This window comes from Chelonia mydas, chromosome 7 (assembly GCF_015237465.2).
Source record: "Chelonia mydas isolate rCheMyd1 chromosome 7, rCheMyd1.pri.v2, whole genome shotgun sequence".
Taxonomy (NCBI): Eukaryota; Metazoa; Chordata; order Testudines; family Cheloniidae; genus Chelonia; species Chelonia mydas.
In genome coordinates, this window is record NC_057853.1 from 33,063,388 (window position 1) to 33,082,585 (window position 19,198).

At 58.2% G+C, this 19,198-nt stretch overlaps 1 protein-coding gene across 3 annotated transcripts; it reads right to left on the reverse strand.

The window, feature by feature from the left end:
* Window positions 1–299: 299 nt before the first annotated feature.
* On the reverse strand, window positions 300–19,196 carry MTA2 (metastasis associated 1 family member 2). Of its 3 annotated transcripts, XM_037903879.2 has the most exons (18): window positions 18,825–19,181; window positions 16,424–16,491; window positions 15,855–15,948; window positions 13,858–13,975; window positions 13,478–13,541; window positions 13,117–13,234; window positions 12,823–12,925; window positions 12,598–12,697; window positions 12,081–12,269; window positions 11,727–11,801; window positions 11,557–11,615; window positions 11,200–11,297; window positions 10,874–11,013; window positions 10,232–10,460; window positions 10,067–10,156; window positions 1,956–2,074; window positions 1,492–1,640; window positions 300–994 (listed from the first exon to the last, which is right to left on the reverse strand). In XM_037903879.2, the coding sequence occupies exons 1-18, from the start codon at window positions 18,850–18,852 to the stop codon at window positions 823–825; spliced, it is 2,013 nt and encodes a 670-aa protein (XP_037759807.1). In that variant the 5' UTR covers window positions 18,853–19,181; the 3' UTR covers window positions 300–822. The 3 variants fall into 3 exon arrangements, with proteins under 3 accessions (XP_037759807.1, XP_043407815.1, XP_043407817.1); XM_043551880.1 differs by having other exon boundaries at window positions 10,067–10,460; window positions 18,825–19,191; XM_043551882.1 differs by lacking the exons at window positions 300–994; window positions 1,492–1,640; window positions 1,956–2,074 and adding an exon at window positions 2,218–3,853 and having other exon boundaries at window positions 18,825–19,196.
* Window positions 19,197–19,198: the final 2 nt, after the last annotated feature.

The following is a 19,198-nucleotide window of genomic DNA, read 5'->3' on the forward strand; positions in this document are numbered from 1 at the left end:
TGCGCCTCAGAGGGTGGGGCCCAATCACCCTTTGCTTCCTTCCCAACCCCCCGATCCCCCCCAGAAGCTGGTCCCAATGCCACCTATCCTCCCCCTCCACGTTGGGACAATAGGGCCCAGCCCCAGGGTGAGATGCAGTCATGTGACCAGCACCAGGTTGCCCAAAGGCAGCAGCCCAGCATGAGGAGTCCCCTCCCTTCTCCCAGTAGACCCCATGAAGTGAAGGCTCCATTAATCTCCTGTCCCTCCCCAACCAAGTGAGCCCCCAGCCACCTCCTCCCCCGCCAGCAGCGGGCAGGTGAAGAAAAGGCGTTGGTTTATTTCCTGGTTGCTATAAGAACTGGTTACAGGTTGAGTTAAAAAAACAGACAGATTCTCCTCTCTGATCATGTACAAAACCCAGGCCCGGCTGGGGGGATGGGGAGCCGGGCCCAGCTGTGGGGACGGGCGCAGGGAGCAGGGACGCGGAGCTGTGGCTTGTGGGAAATGAGCAGAGACAGCAGAACCAACACAGGGAAACAAGGAAAGACAAGAAGTAACTGCAGCTGGGGAGAGGGGGCAGACAGAGCCCCTGGCTCCCCACTTCAAACCCCCCCCCCCCAAGATCCTGACACAAACACCCCAGCCCTGAAGAGGGAAGGGGAGTTTGTGGAAATAAAAAATTAAAAAAAAAAAGTGGAAACCACACCCCTGCACCCCATACCCTTGGGCTGATCCCTCAGGGGGCTGGGGGAGCCATGTGGAACCAGGCGCTGCAGCCCAGCCTGCCACGCACACAGGCTCTGGAGACGGGAGGTGCGGCTTTGGGAAGAGGGGCCAGGCTCAGTCCTCCAGGATGATGGGTTCACTGGTGCTGGCAGGGTGGGCCGGGGGCCCCGGCACCAGCGGCGCTACCACAGGCCGTATGGGCAGCGCTGGCTTCACCTTGAGTGGCAGGTTGGGCCTACGGGCAGCTCGGCGCATCTCCAGGTGGGTGAGAGCCTTGCGCAGGGCCCTGCAGGAGACAGACAGCAGGTCAGAGTGGGACAGCCTGCAAGCAGGGGGTCAGGGCCCCTCCAAATACCCCCACAGGCAGCTCTGGGTCTGAACAGGCACAAGCCAGCTAGCTCCTGCTGCCACAACACACAGAGCCCTCAGCTCGGTGAGGGGCAACAAGTCACAGCAAGAATGAGGCCACAGCCCCTGCCCTCCTCCTGGAGGTTGGTGGCGGGGAGAGAAGAGATAGAATGCCCTTCCCCACTCTAGTGGATTAGAGTGGGGGTGAGACTAAACCCCCCAATTTCTCCCCCATCCAACTGAGAGCTTCAATTCTCCCCCAGTTGGTCTTGGGGTACGCCCCACCCATCCCCTCCCATTACCAAGTGTCCCCTGTGCCTGTCCCCCCATCTGCCATGATTCCCCCATTGCCTGGTGGGACCTGTCCTCCATGACCTAGTGGCTCCCCTTCCCCCCATTACCTGGGGCCCCCTCTGCCCCGCACCCCCAAGGTACCTGGTGTCCTTAGTGGCCACGAAGACAACAGGGTTGGGGGCATCAGCTGGGTTCAGCTTCTGACGCTTGACAGCTGGCTGGGCACTCGACCGCATCCCCGAGGTCATGGGCCGGCCATTGGCCGAAAACGGGACCCCGCTCCCTGCCACCTGCACCAATCACAGACCAGAGCCATCAGCTGGGCCTTACCACCACCTCTGCATGGACCCCACCCCCTACACCAATCACAGACCGGAGCCATCAGCTGAGCCCCACCCTCTGTTGGGACCCACTAACCTAACTCCCATGGGGTTGCCTGAGCAGCGTCTCCCCTGGGAAGGGGCTCTGGAGCGCAGGCAGGAAGTTCTGACAGCAAGCACCCACCCACGGGTGGGGACCCACCCAGGTCACTCATGCCATCCCTGCCCCCACCCCACAGTGTGTGTGTGTGTGTATGTGTGTGTGTATGTGTGTGTGGCACTCACACTGTCATACGCCCTCTTGCCCACGATGCCGGCCAGGCCCCGGTTCTGGCTCATTTGGTTCCGGTTTATGGGCGTCTTGGTGCCACGTGGCGTTTTTGGTTTCAGAGGGGCCTGCGCAGCTGGAAAACCAGACAGCACCATGAGGATCCCACAGCCTAGTTCACCGCCCTCCCCCATCCCCCACATCCTAACTCTCCATGCACACCCCCACCCCAATATATTAACCAAACACAGCCCTCCCCCACCACAATGCCCCACTGCACCCCCATGAGGATTCCTGCAGGGCTGCATGTCAAACTCCCCTTGGGCATTCCTTTCCTTGCATTAACTGGGGGGCTTGGGGATGGTGGTGTTCATAGGAATCCCCCTCTAAGTGTCTGAGCTCCACAAGCGAGATGGGAATCATTTGCCCAGCGGTGCCTGTTGGGGCCATGCCAGTGTCCTGCCCATGTTCCCTCTCTGCACACCTAAGGGTATGAAGGACGGTGTGGCCATGACCATCCCTCTGTTCCCTTGTGTGTGCCCCTGCATGGATCTCATCCTAGGTGACTGGCCAGCAGTCCCCCCTCCCAGGTGCCATCAGTGGCCCTGAACAATGATTGGAACATGGCCTTTCTGAACCTGGCTTCTGGGCTCAAAGGCCAGTCTGGGACACAGCTGTGGGCACAGGGCAGTGGGTTACTCCAACAGGAGGGTTCTTGAAACGTGCAGAGGAGGCAGCCAGACCTCTGGCTGAAAAAGCTGTGATACCTGGGGAGAGGGAACGCCTGCCATGTGATAACACTGGAATCCACTGGGGAAACCATTTAGATGGGCTCTGGGAAGAGACCACTTGTCCCTTAGTGGTGCCATTTAATGCAACCAAAAGGCGGGGAGACTGGTCCTTCTAGGTAAGAGATCAGGGCCCTAGAGATCTCTCCAGAGTGGAGCTGCTTCTTTTGCCCCAAGAGGAATTGTATTTAGGAAAGAAAATAGGGAAATTCACTCTCTGGATTCAGTGGGAATCTTAAAACAACTTTAGGACGTAGTCTTGCCACCACCTGATCTGGATGAAACATGGTATATTGGGGCAGTCAGCGGGCTTAGAGTTTGCCCACCTGCTTGGCTGATGGAATGGCCACCAGAAGAGCCACTTTGACAGTAACATGCTGAAGAGAACATGAGCCCTTCCAGGCCTTTATTTGGCTTTTTAACTGTTGGAGGAACAGTAGGGGAGAGAATACACCACATGACTGGACTGGGCTGGCATGCGCTAGCTGTTCCAAGGTGGACCTTGACCGAACTGATCTAAAGTCCACAGAGATTCAGATGCAGACAACAGTCAATCTTGTGACCAGGGCTTTCCAAAGAGCCATGGCTGCATGGAGCTCCCAGACTGAGAATCTTCTCCATTGTGAGAAGTTGGTTTTCCTTGTTGAGGGCTTTAGGCTTGGTAAAATCAGTCCTCAGACTTGCAATGAACAGGCTCTATCAGCAGCCCTTAGCCAGCTAACACAAGCAGGTAGTTAGATGTTTGCGTCCGGATGGAGAATCTGGCCACAATTCTGAGATACTATGTCAGGACAATCAGGTAGTGCTCTTGAAGGCAGAGGTGACGTTTAAATGAGATCCAGCAACTAGAGAGACATTTGTATGCAGTCTCATCTCTCCCAGAGACAATGGTTCCCCTATCTGAAGTTGGTCCATCCGAGCACCTCAGTCTGTCCCAGAAGTATCTGGGATTGAGGTCTTTGTTGGTGGAAGGATGGAGATGCAGAGCTTCTGTCCATCAGTTTAATGACGATGGTACGAATTGGGACAATGATGTGCATGTCTGTCTTGTAAGGCAATATACCAATCTGAGCCAGTCCTGTGCTGGGGGAGATGAAGCTTGGCTAGCAGCATCATGTCAGAGCAGCCTAAGAGTTGAGAACACATTTTCACCATGGCTGATTGATTTAATTTGATGTGGGAGGTCAAAGAGTTTAAGCCAGGACCACCATGAAAGCATCTAGTCTGACCTCCCGTATAGCACAGACTACTCAACCCCACCCCATTAACTCAGGCTATTGGGCTCAATAACCTGGATTAGACTAAGTATTACAGCCCTCTGGGGACTAAACTAGTATGTGCCACAGGCAGAGGCTGGGGGGAGCAAAGTGCACCACTGCTTGAGGCCCCTGCAATGGCCGACAATTGTCTGGGGAAATCTCTCCTCGGGAAGGTACACCACTGATGAACCGGGAGTCAATCAGAGCTACTATAAACCATCTGGGGTAGGATGATTTGCTGGAGTTTATCATCATCAAGACAGGAGAAATTCCAGAGGCCTGGAAGAGGGAAAATATAGTACCAATCTATAAAAAAGGGAATAAGGACAACCTGGGGAATTACAGACCACTCAGCATAACTTCAGTAGCCGGAAAGATAATGGAGCAAATAATTAAGCAATCAATTTGCAAACACCTAGAAGATAATAAGGTGATAAATTACAATCAGCATGGATTTGTCAAGAACAAATCCTGTCAAACCAACCTAATAGTTTTCTTTGACAGGGTAACAAGCCTTGTGGATAGTGAGGAAGCGGTAGATGCAATATATCTTGACTTTAGTAAGGCTTTTGATACTGTTGTGCGTGACCGTCTCATGAACAAACTAGGGAAATATAACCTAAATCAGGGGTCAGCAACCTTTCAGAAGTGGTGTGTCGAGTCTTCATTTACTCACTTTAATTTAAGGTTTCGCGTGCCAGTAATACATGTTAACGTTTTTTAGAAGGTCTCTCTCTATAAGTCTCTATATTATATAACTAAACTATTGTCGAATGTAAAGTAAACAAGGTTTTCAAAATGTTTAAGAAGCTTCATTCAAAATTAAATTAAAATGTTGATCTTACACCGCTGTCCCGCTCAGCCCGCTGCCGGCCTGGGGTTCCGTTCACCTAGGCCAGCAGCGGGCTGAGTGGGGCCTGCGGCTGGGACCCCAGCTGGCAAGGGGCCAGCAGCCAGAACCCCAGACCGGCAGTGGACTGAGTGGCTCAGCCCGCTGCCAGTCTGGGGTTCCGTCTGCCGGCTCCTGCCAGCCAGGGTCCCAGGTGCCGGCCCCGCTCAGCCCTCTGCCGGTCTGGGGTCCCGGCCCTGTCCACATAGAGTAGATACCTACCTTCTCCCTGGTTCTAGCCATTTCCTTCCTCTCTCTGCACTGAGATGAGGGTGGGAGTGTGCTGAGAACAGGGCTGGGGGTGAAGGAGCAGGCTGGGGGTTGGGGTGCAGGGTCTGGCCAGGAGCTAGAATGAGGGAGGGGCTCAGGGTTGGGGCAGGAGGTTTGGGTGTGGAGCGCTTACCTGGGCAGTTCCCATTTGGTTTGAGGGGTACGGGTGGGAATGGGGGTGCGTGCAGGAGCTCCCGTGTGGTGCTCAGGGTGGGGTGGGGATGTGGGGGGCGCAAGAGTCAGGGCAAGGGGCTGGGGTTGTGTGGGGGGGAGGGGGTGCAGGGGTCAGGGCAGAGGGCTGGGGGGGTGGGCTGGGGTTGTGGGGGTGCTACCAGCCCCCTGCCCTGAGTGACTCACGACAGGGGGCTGGAGGGGATATACTGATTCCACCCCCTTCCCCGAGGTCTCCAGAGCAGAGAACGCGCTGCGGCTCCGCTTCTCCCCCTCCATAGCAAGGGCTGTCAGCTGATTGGCGGCAGGGAGGAAGAGGAGGAGGGGCAGGAACCCAGCACACTGGGGGAAGAGGCGGGGGGAGGGGGAAGTTTGCCTGCCCTGCAAGGAGAGAGCAGTGGGCAGGGGGCGGAGAAGAGCGGGCCGGGCCGGGCAGGATTTTTAATGGCACACTGCTGTCTGCCGGGATCCCCGGCAGACAGCAGCGTGCCATTAAAAATTGGCTTACGTGCCATCTTTGGCACGTGTGCCATAGGTTGCCAACCCCTGACCTAAAATGGAGCTACTATAAGGTGGGTGCATAACCGGTTGGAAAACAGCTCCCAGAGAGTAGTTATCAGTGGTTCACAGTCAAGCTGGAAGGGCGTAACAAGAGGGGTCCTGCAGGGATCAGGTCTGGGTCCGGTTCTGTTCAATATCTTCATCAATGATTTAGATAATGGCATAGAGAGTACACTTATAAAGTTTGCACACAATACCAAGCTAGGAGGGGTTGCAAGTGCCTTCAACGATTGCACTGAAATTCAAAATGATCTGGACAACTGCTCTGAAGTACGTAGGATGAAATTCAATAAGGACAAATACAAAGTACTCCACTTAGGAAGGAACAATCAGTTGCACACATACAAAATGGGAAATGACTGCCTCGGAAGGAGTACTGCAGAAAGGGATCGGGGGGGGGGGGGGGGGTCATAGGTGATCATAAGCTAAATGTGAGTCAACAATGTAATATTGCAAAAAAGGAAAACATCCTTCTGGGATGTATTAGCAGGAGTGTTGTAAGCAAGACATAAGAAGTAACTGTTCCTCTCTACTCCATGCTCATAAGGCCTCAGCTGGAATACTGTATCCAGTTCTGGGCACCGCATTTCAGGAAACGTGGACAAACTGGAGAAAGTCCAGAGAAGAGCAACAAAAATGATTAAATGTCTAGAAAACATGACCTATGAGGGAAGACTGAAAAAATTAGGTTTGTTTAGTCTGGAGAAGACAGGGACGGACGGACATGATAACAGTGTTCAAGTACATAAAAGGTTGTTGCAAGGAGGAGGGAGGTAAATTGTTCTTGTTAACCTCGGAGGACAGGCCAAGAAGCAATGGGCTTAAATGGCAGCAAGGGAGGTTTAGGTTGGATATTAGGAAAAACTGCTTGGCAGGGTGGTTAAGCACTGAAACAAATTGCCTAGGGAGGCCGTAGAATCTCCATCATTGGAGATTTTTAAGAGCAGGTTAGACAAACACCTGTCAGGGATGGTCTAGTTATTACTTAGTCCTACCTTGAGTGCAGGGGACTGGACTAGATGACCTAGTAAATTCCCTTCCAGTTACTTCTATAAGGTCGAGTTTCTTGAACAGGCCAAGGACAGAATCTAGGGAGACTTCCTGATGGGGCTGCCTAGACATCCATGCTCTGTATCTTCAGATGCATGGCCGCCACCAGCTACTTTGTGAAGACTCTTGGTCCTCTGGAGAGACCAAAGGTCAGCACCTTGCAGTGATAATGGTTGTCCCCCTACTGTCAGTCAGAGGCACTTCCATAGCACAATCACTCTAGCCCACAGGAAGGGCGCATCCTGTAAGTCTGGAACCACAAACCAGCCTTGAGCCTGTAACGAAGGGATGAGGGATCTGAGTGTTGCCATCCAGGAAGGTGCATGTGTGTCTGTTCGGTCTTCTCAAGTTGAGGATGGGATGTGGACCCCCCTTTTTTCTTGGAATAAAGAACTATCAGGAGTAGAAATCTCTTCCCTGCTCCTAGGCAAAGCAGGGAGGCCACTTGCAATTGGTTTTCATGAGAAGGGTCTCTGGAGAGGGATAGGAAAGGGGGCAGAGACTGGAATGGGAGTACCCTGGGAGAGGACTTATTAGTACCCCTTGGTCAGTTATTACTCCACTCCACATCAGAGTGAATAAAGGGGGCATCCCAAGATAAGGTTGGGGAAAGCAGCTCTGGATTGTGACCCTGGACCTGTGTGTCGAACTGCTCCCTAGACAATGAAGTTAGGATGGCTAGTGGTGGACGAGAAAACCTAGGCTGTCACTGCAAGAAGACGGCTGTTCCGGCTTCCTTCGGGAGGCCGGGGTGCAAATGCCCAATGATCGCAGCAGGTCTCTGGAACCGTCCAGGGAATGTAGAGCATCGTAGTACAGGGGCTAAATATCTCTTGAACAGACGCTCTGAAATGGTGTTCTGCAACTCCTTTGGGATACTTGGTGCCTGTAGCCATGTGGTGACTGCCACAGCCATGGATCTAGCTGCATATCCAAAGCACCAACGGCTGCTTGGAGAGATGTTTGCACCAGTGACAGATGTTATTGCCTTTAGATACTGTCTATCCTCTTAAATTCTACTGATAAAGGGAGCTACTTTCTCCTAAGTTAGAGTCCAACTCAGAATAGTGCTTGGTAATTTGCTATCTGTACGTGGGGCAAGGCAGAGGAATAAGCTTTTCTACCCCAGAGAGGTCGACCTTTCTATCCGGGGTTTTGTCTTTCAGAGTAGACATCAGTGGACCACGTTGTGTGTCTCTCTCCTTCCGAGACCACCAGGGATCCAGGGACCAGGTGGGAGTAGAACTTCTCAGCTCCCTTCTGCAGAACTTGACCTCTCTTTTCTCTGTTTGCTTTGAAGTTTGGGTGAAGGTACCCAGGGGCTTCCAGAGATCTGTGGCTGGCTCCACTGTGCCCTTCCCAACTGGCATCACCATCCTGCCCAGAGCAGAATTGTCGAATAGTCTGGGGGATGAGGGGTCTTGGATCATTGAGGTCTCAGTTTCTAGGGCATCAGAGTCTGAGCAGTCTGCTCCTGAAATACTCTGTAGGCATCCAGAGCAGAGACTGCTGCATCAAGTGAGACAAAGAGGGATCTATAGGAGAGGTTGGGGACACTGCTCCTCAGTTTCAGGACCTGTCTCTCCCTCCTCTGCAGGATGTTCTTCCTCATCTCTAACCCTTCAAGCGTCTCACGGCCAAGGGATCTGGGTTGTCTCTCAAGGAGGCCTTGTAGTCAAAGCTGCAGGAGAGTGGAACATTCTCTGCTTGCCAGTGTGCTAGAGGGAGAGCCACTTCTGGAGGATTTTCAGAGCAGAGCCCAGTACTGCCACAGTGGAGAGCTGTAAGAGTGGGGCTGGTCAGACCACTGCCATGCAGGTGGGTGCCAGAGAACAGACCAGCGCTCTGAAACAAGTGGTGCTCACTGGAGAGGAACCCTTCTCAGAGCCCGGTATATGGGCAGGAGGAAGTGGTGTGGTCTGGAGAGGGAGAGGAGATTTCCTGTGACAGCAGCGTGACCTCTTGACCGGTGTGTCAGTACAGCTGTGGAAGACTGTTCTGTGTGTAGCATCCTTGGGACCAGAGAAGTAGCAACTCCCAACACCAGAAACTGTTGGAGTCTCTCACTGGTGCCAACAGTTCCAGTGCCGACAAATCTGTCATTTTAGTACCACACACGGGTGCTGGACCACTCAATTCCTTGTCACTTGCCCCTGGATTCTGAGAGGGAGGGAACCGAAGGCCAAGGACTTTTCTTAGGCCTCTCGGTACCTCCTGGTTCAGGGAAGGTAGATTGGTGCCTGGAGCCATGTGTGGTCTGGTGTTCTGGGCAATTCTGCCTCAGAAGGGAGGACATAGTACCAGTTGTCAGCACTGGAACAGCCAGGGATGCCAAGCTGACTTTTGGCAGCTGTGGCTGGCCCACTGGTACCCCCATTTCAGATTCCCCCCAATGGTACTGGTCTCAGGAGCTGCATCCCAGCTGCCAGCAGCACTGACTGCCAGGGACTTGTAGTGGAAGGTCTTACGTGGAGCCTGATACCCGTTCTTTTGGGTTCAAAGCACCCCCAACTGCTCCAGAAGGAAGCATTTCAGCCAAGTGTCCCTGATTATCTTGTTGACAAGAAGGACCAGTAGAGTGCACCAATCAGATACAGGTCTTGCCTAGGCAGACAGTTAAGGGCCATGTCCATGGGAAAGGGGAACACACACAGGATGGAAAGCCTGAGGGCCTTCAATCCACAAAGCACCGAAGAAAAATAAGGAACTTGGGAGGAGTGGGGAGGGGATCGCTGAGAAAACTAAGGGAAAAAAGCATTTAAGGGATTAACGTGACCTACCTACCACTAGGAAACATGCCAAACGCAGCAGGCAGCCACAGCCTGGCTCCATCTCACTGCCAGGGGCAGCAAGAGGAACTGAGGGACGGTTGCATCCACTCTGCCCTTTATGCCAGGGGCATACAGATGCACCTAGAGTGGGATCCTCAGACAAGCACTCAAAGACAGTGGAGCAACAGCCCTGTTCAAGTGGAGAGCAGCGCTGTCCGGTCAATGGGGTCTGAGGAGTTACCCCCATCCCAAGGGGGAAAGGGCTGGTGTGGGGCATGGGGAGCCAGGCAGGTATGGGGCTGCAGGCCTCAGTCCTCCCAAGCTGGGCTCTCCCTGCTGTGCCTAGAGCTCTGTGCCCAAGACCCTTACCCAGCTCCTTGACGATGGTGGCCAGTGGCAGCCGCACCAGGGGGTGAATCTTCAGGGGGGTCTTGGCTGCCTTGGGTAGCCGGATAGAGCCTATGGAAGGAAGCAGAGAGCAGGTGTGAGATGGGGGAGCCCATGATGTCCTCCCTCCCAGCCCTGCACACGTACACTCAGCCTTGATCGCGTTGGCATTGATAGGGGCATAGGGGCGCCGGGCAGCACGGCGTGGCTGCAGGATGTCGCGACACATGCGGCGGGCAATGCGGGTCAGCTTCGTGGTCTGCAGCAGGAAGGTCTGGCGGTTCTTGGCCAGCAGCTTGGCCCGGTTGGCGCTGGTTGTGTAGGGAGAAAGGCTCTGGGCTTCAGGCCTTGACATGTGGCCCCTGGAGTGCGGCTCCTGTGACACAGAAGGGTAGGTGGGTCAGGGCCCAGCATGGGACACTGGGAGAGCCTGGGGGCAGGGACACAACCCAGCACAGGTGAGACAGAGGAGTCCAAGGCTCAGTGCTGGCAGTTCCCAGATCTCACCCTGTGGGGTATGCACCCCCCTCGGACCACAAGGAATGAGGGCCTCCCCAGTGTAGCCTAACACCTCTGCCCCCCACACCCAGCCCCCAAAGCAGGCATTAACCATGGATGGCTGCACCCATCCCCATCCACTCCAGCAGGCATTACCGAGGCACTGCATGCAGCTCCCTGCATGCCTATGCCCCCAGGCAGGGATTGCCACAACACTATCAGTGTCCTGCATGCCCAGCCCCTGGGAGGTGTTACCGTGGTGCCATGCCCATGCCCCTCAGCAGGCATTACCGTGGCGCTGCGGGCGGCTCCCTCCAGCTGCGTCGGGGTCTTCAGCCCCCCGTATTTCTTCCAGTAGATCCAGCAGGAGGCACAAAGGCGGCACTGCATGTTGGGCGGGCCCCAGGCATACCACTGTGCTGACTGGGTGGCTGAGGGCGAGGAGAGACTGCAGCATTAGGGGAAGGGGACTCCACAGCTGAGCAACCCACTGGCAGGCAGGCCCAGGGACCCGTCCCCGTCTCCTGGGACAAGATCCATGGCAGCAGTCAGGGCCCTCCATCCCCAGGACTGGGCACAGACACCCCCACCCCTTGGAGCCCCACATCACCACTCACTGTGGCAGCTCTCGCAGGTCAGCCCCTTCTGGAAGCCAGCCCCGTTCATGCCAGGCTTGGAGCCCACCGAGATGATCTGATTGGGGTTAGGTTTAGTGCTGCCAGGGGAGAAGACATGATGTCACACCCAACTCCAGCTCCAGCCCCCCCCACCTAAGGGGAGGGCAGGTGGCCTGCTCTCCACAGCACATGGGACAGGCCCCTTTATCCCAGCCCCCCACTAGAAGGGGACATAGCCCCTCCCCCAGGCCTAACCTCCGGTCCTAGCTCCCCCACATGCTCACACTGGGGGCAGGGGGTGACCCCCCTCTCCCCCATGCTCACGCTCGGCTGAGGTGACCCCCCCGCCATACTTACTAGGTAGGGATGTAGACCTGCTTCAGTTTGCTGTCAGCTTCAGCTGCCTTCAACCTTTTCTGCAAACAGAGACACAGCCTAAGCAGGGGAGGAAACACGGCCCCATCACTCGCCCCCGGCAGGAGCAAGGCGCAGCCCCAGAGCCCCCCCACCTCCTGGGCCTAGCTCACCTGCTGGATGTAGCGGTCGGTGGTTTTCCACATGTAGTAGAACTGCACGATGCTGGCCAGGGACTTCCAGGGCAGCTGCAAGGGCCACAGAGGTGGTCAGACAGCACCAGGAAAGCCCCACACACCCAGCCCCAGGAGGCATGGGGTGGGAGGGAGACAGCAGTGCCGCAGCAAGCCCCGCCCACCCGAGCCAGTGCAGGATCAATCTCCAGGGCTCCCAGCCCCTCTCCTGGGTTCATATCCCCCCCAAGATGGAGCAGTCCAGTGCGGGTGCCTGGGAGGTTCTTACAACCCCCACAAAGGAGGGACTTAGAGCTGGTCCCAGGCGGATCCCTCCCCCCCATCCCCACTCACAAAGTCCTGTCGGATGTCATTGAAGTCCTTGCCGTACTTCTCTAGCGCCTCCTCAAAGAGCATGGCCTCTGAGGCTGACCACTCCTCCATCTCGTCACGGCACAACACTGGGCCCCCCTGGGGCACCAGCGTCGACATGGCCTTGGCCAGGTCATAGCCATTCCGCTGCAGCGTGTCCATGGCGTGGAACTGCAGGGAAGGGGGCTGTCAGCAGGCTGTTGCTCCTTGCTGCTGGGAGACACACAATGCCCGGAGCCACCACCCCAGCACCCCGTGAGAGGAGTGCAATGTTCCCCAGGGGTTACGTCTCTCAACCCTCTGAGCTGGGGGCAACCCAAGCCCCCCAGCTTTGAGTCAGGAGGGTTGAGGCAGCTCCAGAAGCCCCCGTAACATCCACTGAGTCACCTTGGGCTGTAGGGGCCCCGCCAGCAGCCAGTGGGGAGAGGGACACCCCACAAATGGACTGTAGAACTCAGACAACACACAGCCTGTTCCCTGCCCCGCATCTCCCTCTCACCAGCGTAATATCCCGGGAGGCGGCGGCTGCACTCATGTGCAGACTGGGCTGCCGGATGGAACTGCTGCAATCCAGAGCTCGAGCAAAGGTCCCGACGGCCCTGGGGAGGGACACAGGTTAACAACGACCCAGAGCCCAAGGGGGGCCCACATGAACCAAGAGACCCCCACCCCCCCCCCAGACCATTGAGTACCATGCCCCCCGTCTCCCCAGCTGGCGTCTCACCGAGCCACCACCAAGAATTGGTCGATCTGCCGGTCAGTCAGTGGGTTGTCGGGGTCCCAGACCTTCATCTCCATCTTCTGCTGGTTCCGATTGTCCGACTCGCCTGTGGGGAGGGGCCAGTCAGAAAAGACGATGCTGCATCTCTTCCCCCCTCCACCCTGAAAGAGGGGCAGGCAAGGCACACAGCTCCCCTAGGGCATTGAGGACCTCCCCCCGGGTCGCGGCTCCCCCAAAGAGCAAGGCTGACCTCCCCCAGGGGCACAGATCAGTCCAGGAGACACCCTCTCCCATCACCTTCAGCCAGCCGGTCAGGGATCTCAGCTTGGTACTTGCAGCCGACCCGGATCTCCCCCTGGTCGGCCAGAAGCGTCTTCTGGACAGGGTCAAAGACCAGCGAGTAGAAGAAGCAGTCCTGGGGGAGGGGCAGAGGGGTGAGGCAGGGCACCCCAGCAGACTGGCCTCCCCCAACCCTGCCCCACCCAGAAACAGCTCTTCCCATCCCCCACAAGAGAGAGCTCTGCCCTGGTTTCAACCCTTCTCACCTGCGGCCAGGTCCTCCTTCCTCCCTGCCCCCAACCCCTGACCAGTTCCAGGGGGCTGATCACAGCCCCTCAACCCATGCAGGCCAAGCCCCTCCACAGGCCCAGCTCCTCACCTCCTTCTCCAGGTACTGGCTGAGGATGTCAGTCTCGTTGAGCAGCGTGACGCTGCATTTCCCCCTGCAGGGACCAAGAACAGGGCACATCACAGGCTGGCCCCATGGCTCCCCATGCCCCGGATCGGGGCCCTGAGGGATCCCCACATCCCGCCGGACCCAGCAGCAGCAGCAGCACAGAGCCAGCCCTGAAGAGCTGCTGCTCCGGGCTCACACCCCTCCCTGTGCAGCGGGCCTGGTGCTGGGCCGCCCCAGAGGACACAGAGTCGGGAGATGGCAACAGGGAGGCACAAAACCCAGGATAAGGCCCCCCAGGCTGAGGAAGGCCCCTCCCACAGAAGAGCCCTAGCCCCTGTGCCCAGCAGAGCTCCCCCACGCACCGTATGTGGGTGGCTGGCAGTGACTCAAACTGGCGCGACAGGAAGAGTTCGCGATGCTTCAGCTGGTGCCGCTGCTGCTCGGACACCCCTGGCTGCTTCGACTCCTCCTCAAACTCGCCTGTGGCAGGACACGAGGGTCAGGGGCTCCCAGCCTCACCACCTCCCCCCCCCGACAGAGAGCCCCCAGCCCCACCACCGTCCCCTGACAGAGCGCCCCCACAGAGCCCCCCGCCACCCCTCCCCCGACGGAGAGCCCCCAGCCTCACCACTTCCCCCCCGACAGAGAGCTCCCACAGAGCCCCCAGCCCCACCACTGTCTCAGGAGCAAAGCCCTGCTGCTCCCATCACCCACTCTATCCCCTAGGAGCAGAGAGTATTGCCCTACCCCCGCATTCAGCCCCCAGGCTGAATCCTCCCCTTCCTACCACCTCCACAGCTTCACAGCACACCACCCTGCCAAGAACAGGGCAACCCCCAGGATTAACTGTCCCCTCCCTGCCGGGGAGCACCCATAACTCCCCCTGGAGCAGAGCACCTGCCTGGGGTTAACCCTTCCCGTGCTGAAAAGCAGAGTGTCCCCCCCTCCCCAATAACCCCTGGAACACAGCGCGGCCTTAGGTTAACCCCCGCCCCCTGTCCAAGAGCAGAATGCACCCCCCCCCCCCGAACCCTCCCCCCAGCAAAGCACGCTGCCCCCTATCCTCAGAGGCCCATCCCCCACTCCCCACAGCAGGAAGTGGCCAAGCTGCACCACCGCCAAAAAGCTCATTGTTCTCCCAGCCCCACTGTCTCCAGCACTTGGCAGCAGCCCAGTGAGGGACGGCACTGATTCCACCCCTGCTCATGTGTTCAGGAAGCCCTGTGGGGTGGGGGCAGGGTAGGTGGGGGCAGCCCCCTGGGACCCAGTCCCACTCCTCACCCACCCCACTGGGGCAGAGTCAAGGGTGGCCCCCACCGAACAGGCCCGGAAACCCCAAGCCCAGGCGAGCAGCTAGCACAGGCCCCAACCGGAAGAGCTCCCACGGCCTGTTAACCCTGCACTGCCCATGACCTCCATGCTGCACCAGCCTCATACATGAGGCGCTAGGGAGAGCTGGGCAAGTTCCACCCTCGGCACCTCTCACTCCAGACCCACAGTCCTCTGCTATGGCACCCCTCACCCACAGCTCTGCTGGTGCCCCTCACTCCCAATCTGCAGCCCCCTGCTACCCCAGCTCTGGGCTGGGAAATGAACTAACATACCCCAACACACACACACACACACACCCTAGGCTCGGTCTCCACAGTCGCATTTGCTAATTGTGTGTTTGACACCAGTGCTCTTGGGGAGAAAGGTCAAAGTCTTGGCACCTGCAAGACCCTTCACAGACCCTTGGGCACTGCCCAGTGCAGGGTGAATAGGCGTGAGACAAGGAGGAGGAGGATGTGGGACCCAGACTATACTGTGTGCTAGGGGGCTCATCACCCCAGAGACACTCCGTGTCCCAAACCACGAATGACAAGGATTAGTGCCACTCTTACCCAATGCCTGCAGCCTAGGCGGAGGGGAGGGAGGAGACGGGGCTGGGGAAGGAGCTGGCAGCTCTCCTAGCCAGGCAGGCAGGGAGCTGCCCAGGGAGGGGCAGGCGGGGCGGCCTTTCACCCACAAGCTCTAGGCGGCAGCAGATCTGCAGCATGTCTGCCCTGCATCATAAGCATGGGGCCATAATCTTCCCCCAACCAGCCCCACCCCACACATGCCCCACTGCCCCCCAATAGGCCACACACACACATCCCAATGGCCAAGACTCCTCAACTGAGACAAATCCACTGCTCCCCAACAACCCCATGCATGCTCCTACTACTTCATCCCCAAAGATAGACCCACCCTCTGCTAGCCTGAGACAGACCTAATAACCCCCCAAGATCTCTACCCCACTCCATGCACCCCCTGAGACAGACCCCCCAGAGGCCCCGGGCCTGCCAGCAGGGCTATGGGGATGGGCCCCAGCACTCACGAGCGTTGCTGTCAGCCAGGCTGTTGAGGCTGCTGGAGATATCCCGGCGCCGGAAGAGACACACCACCTTGGCCTCCACATTGCCATTGGCTGTCTGGGGATGAGAGCAGGATGCTGCCTGAGGGGAGGAGCTGGCACTGCTGTTCCCCTGGGAGTTGCTCCTCACCACCCCCATGCCCTGGACACACCACTCCCAGGTGGGGCACCGAGGCAACCGCCAGGTGATCCCACCTCCCTCCTGTACTTACAAATGGCAGGCTCAGAGAGGCTACGGTGCCCTCAGGTGCAACCTTGCAATCTGGCCAATGGGTCCCTCCTTAGAGAGGGGTATGGCTACAAATCCCCAAAGGTGGTGGGGGAGGGGGTCTGGCTGTGGCTCTCTGGTGTGAGAGGGGGTACGGATGTCTAGCTCTGGTCCTGCAGCCCGAGGGAGGTGGAGGGGGTGGGTCTCAGGTGCACAGCTGGTGGGGGGGAGCATACAGGTACTGGCTATGGTTCTGTGGCCCTAACGGGTGCGTGCAGAAGACGGTGTGGGGGGTGTCTCTGGGTGTGGTCCCATGGCCGCTGACCTTGTTGAGCTCCTCGATGCGCCGGACGAGGTAAGGGTTACTGGAGGAATTCTCAAAATAGACATAATCTGCAGAGAGAATTGAGACCAAAGCCGTCAGAGGGAAATCAGGAGAACAGGCAGGCACCCAGGAAGGACAGGCTGAACGCTCAGAGCCATCAAACGAGCCACCCGTCCCCACGGGGGCACACCACCACCTTCAGTCTCCACCCCAGTGTCACCTTCTCCCAATGGGGCATTCATCTCCTCCCCCATGGGGCTGCCTCACCTAGACTGCCCCAACTGTTTCATACTCGCCTGTCAAGCACCCTGTGTATCCATGGGGTTTCCTGCCCCCACCCTAAGCCAGGCCCTGAAACAGCAGTAGCCAGGCAGCCCCCAAAGGGGGAGTTCCTCTCCCAGTCTCCATCTCACCAGGCAGTACAGCAGCAGGCACCAACACATTCCTCCTATCCGCAGCCACTTGCCGACATGGGCAACATTGCCCAGGCTGCAGCATCCCAGAGCAGGGGGCAAGTTCCTACCCCACCCCCTGTAGCACCCAGACCCCCTCCCCCCCGCCACTCCCAGCCAGGCACCAGGCAGCACCCCCATGCTGGCACCACCTGCCAAACATCTGCATGGATAGGACCCAGACTAAGGGCAGCATTGCCAGTGCCTGGTGATAGGTTCCAGCCTGGAGCAGCAATAGCTAGGCCTGGGCAGCATTTACCAGGCTCGGGAGGTAGCTGAGCCACAGTGCCCAGGCAGTGGAGCAGCCAGGTACTGGTGTGGGCACAACGCTGCAAGGACAGGAGGAGACAGCCCCCCACCCCCACCCCTCAAAGTAGTACAACAACAAGAGGATCTCAGTGTGAGATCAGACCCCCCTCGTGGGACACACCCCAGAGTCAGCACAAGGGGAAGATAAAATAGAGCCATCAGGAAGGAGAGACCCTTCCCCCAAAGCGCCACTCCTCAAGTGCAGCACCAATGCCCCCAGGCTCCTCAGCACATGCTCAAACGCAGGGACCAGGGAACGGGTCTCCTAGGCAGCTCGGCCCCTGAAGTGCCCTAAATCAGATCCCCCAACCCCCTGACCTCCTCAACCAGATTCCACACAAGCCACCCCGAACTGCTCTAAAATGAGATGTTGCACAACTGTCCCCACCTCCCAACCCACTCCCCAACTGCTCCACACACGACCCCCATAACCAGACCCCCAAACTACCACACACAACGTCCCCCAACCAGGCCTCCCCCTCCCATAGCCCATAATCCACCCCCAACAGCCCCAAAACTACATACACCTCACCCAGCCCTCGAAACCCACCCTACACAACCCACGCCCCCAAACTGCCCCACACATAACCTGCCCCCTGGCCTCCCCACAACAAGATCCCCCCGGACTCTTCTCCCAAGCACCTCACACCCCACTTGGTCAACTGCTCCATGTACACCCCACAAAAACTCCTGACCACATATAAACACCTCACTGACCCCCATTCCCCAATTGCTCCCCCACCAGCCATACCCACAGCTCACCAAGTCCTGTACTCCATATAAACCAGCTCACTGCCCTGGACCCCCTATGGGCCCCACACCCGGTGAATTCCCTTACCCCATGTAACCAAACTTGCTGCCCCCTCAAGGATTCCCTCTACCCCATAACCTGCCAGCTCCCCCCACAACCTACCTCATCCCCAAATAACCAGCCCAACCCATCAGCCACAACCCCAAGTGCCCTATTTCCCCATAGTCCCTGAACTTCTTCACACCATGCCACCAGCTCACTACACCAGACTCCCCTGCCCCCACATAACTAGCCCATCATCCCTTACCCCCATTGTCCACCTCTCCCCCAACCTGATCCCCCCAACTGCCCCATGGCCTCCAGAGCCCGTGAACACCCCATACCTGATGAAACCACCTCCCTAACCCACAGCGCCCCCACCCTATAACAACCCCCCAACCCCCACATAACAAACCCGTTCCTCGCCACCCCCCACACAGCCTGTTCCCTGTGGGTCAGCCCCCTCCGCGACACAGGGGCGCAGCATGTGGGGGGAGAACAGCCTCTTCCTCTAGGGCACTAAGCGGGCATCCTCCCCCCACCGTCCATAACCCCCACCAGGACCTCCCAGGCCCCCCAATCCGCTAGTGCCAGGGACACACCGCCCCGTCCGGCCCCGCTTCCCCCCACTCTGACACCTCCGGCCCAGCCACTGCCCCGCAGCGCCACCCTCCTGGGGGCGCCCCAGCACCGCCCCGCTCCCTCAGCCCCGCGGCTTCCCACACTCACCGCCCAGCCCCCCCACGCCCCGCCCTCGGGCCCCCCACTGACGCCCCCCCGGCCCCGCACTCGGGCCCCCCACTGACGCCCCCCCCGGCCCCGTCCAGTTCAGCCCCGGCCCCAGACTCACCCCCCACCCGGTACATATTGGCCGCCATGGCCCCGCCGCGCAATGGGGGAAAGGGGGGGGGTTTCCGTCCGGCTCCGCTCGGGCCCTCGCTAGCCCCGCTCCCGGCCGCTCTTCATCTCCTCCCGCTTCGCCGCGCCGCCGCCGCCTCCTCCTCCTCACGCAAGGCCGGGGCCAGGCGGCTTCGGGCGCCTCCGGCCACGCTTCGGGGATCTCCGGGAAAGGATCGGGGAGGCTCGGAAATATCCGAGGCGACTTCGGGACGAAATCGGGTCTCTCCGGAAATGTTCGGCTCTTTCCGGAAACACCTGGAGAAGCTTCGGGCACCGCCGACGACAGCCTCCCGGCGATCGGGTCCTTCCGGCCACTGATTCCAG

Excerpts from the sequence above, each read along its gene's own strand:
- MTA2 (XM_043551880.1), bottom strand. The coding sequence starts at position 18,852 with ATGGCGGCCAATATGTACCGGGTGGGGG. Across the intron at positions 11,802-12,080 it reads ATGACATCCGACAGGACTTT|CTGCCCTGGAAGTCCCTGGC; the intron begins GTGAGTGGGGAT and ends TGGCCCTTGCAG. Across the intron at positions 11,298-11,556 it reads CAGGTCTACATCCCTACCTA|CACTAAACCTAACCCCAATC; the intron begins GTAAGTATGGCG and ends CTCCCCTGGCAG.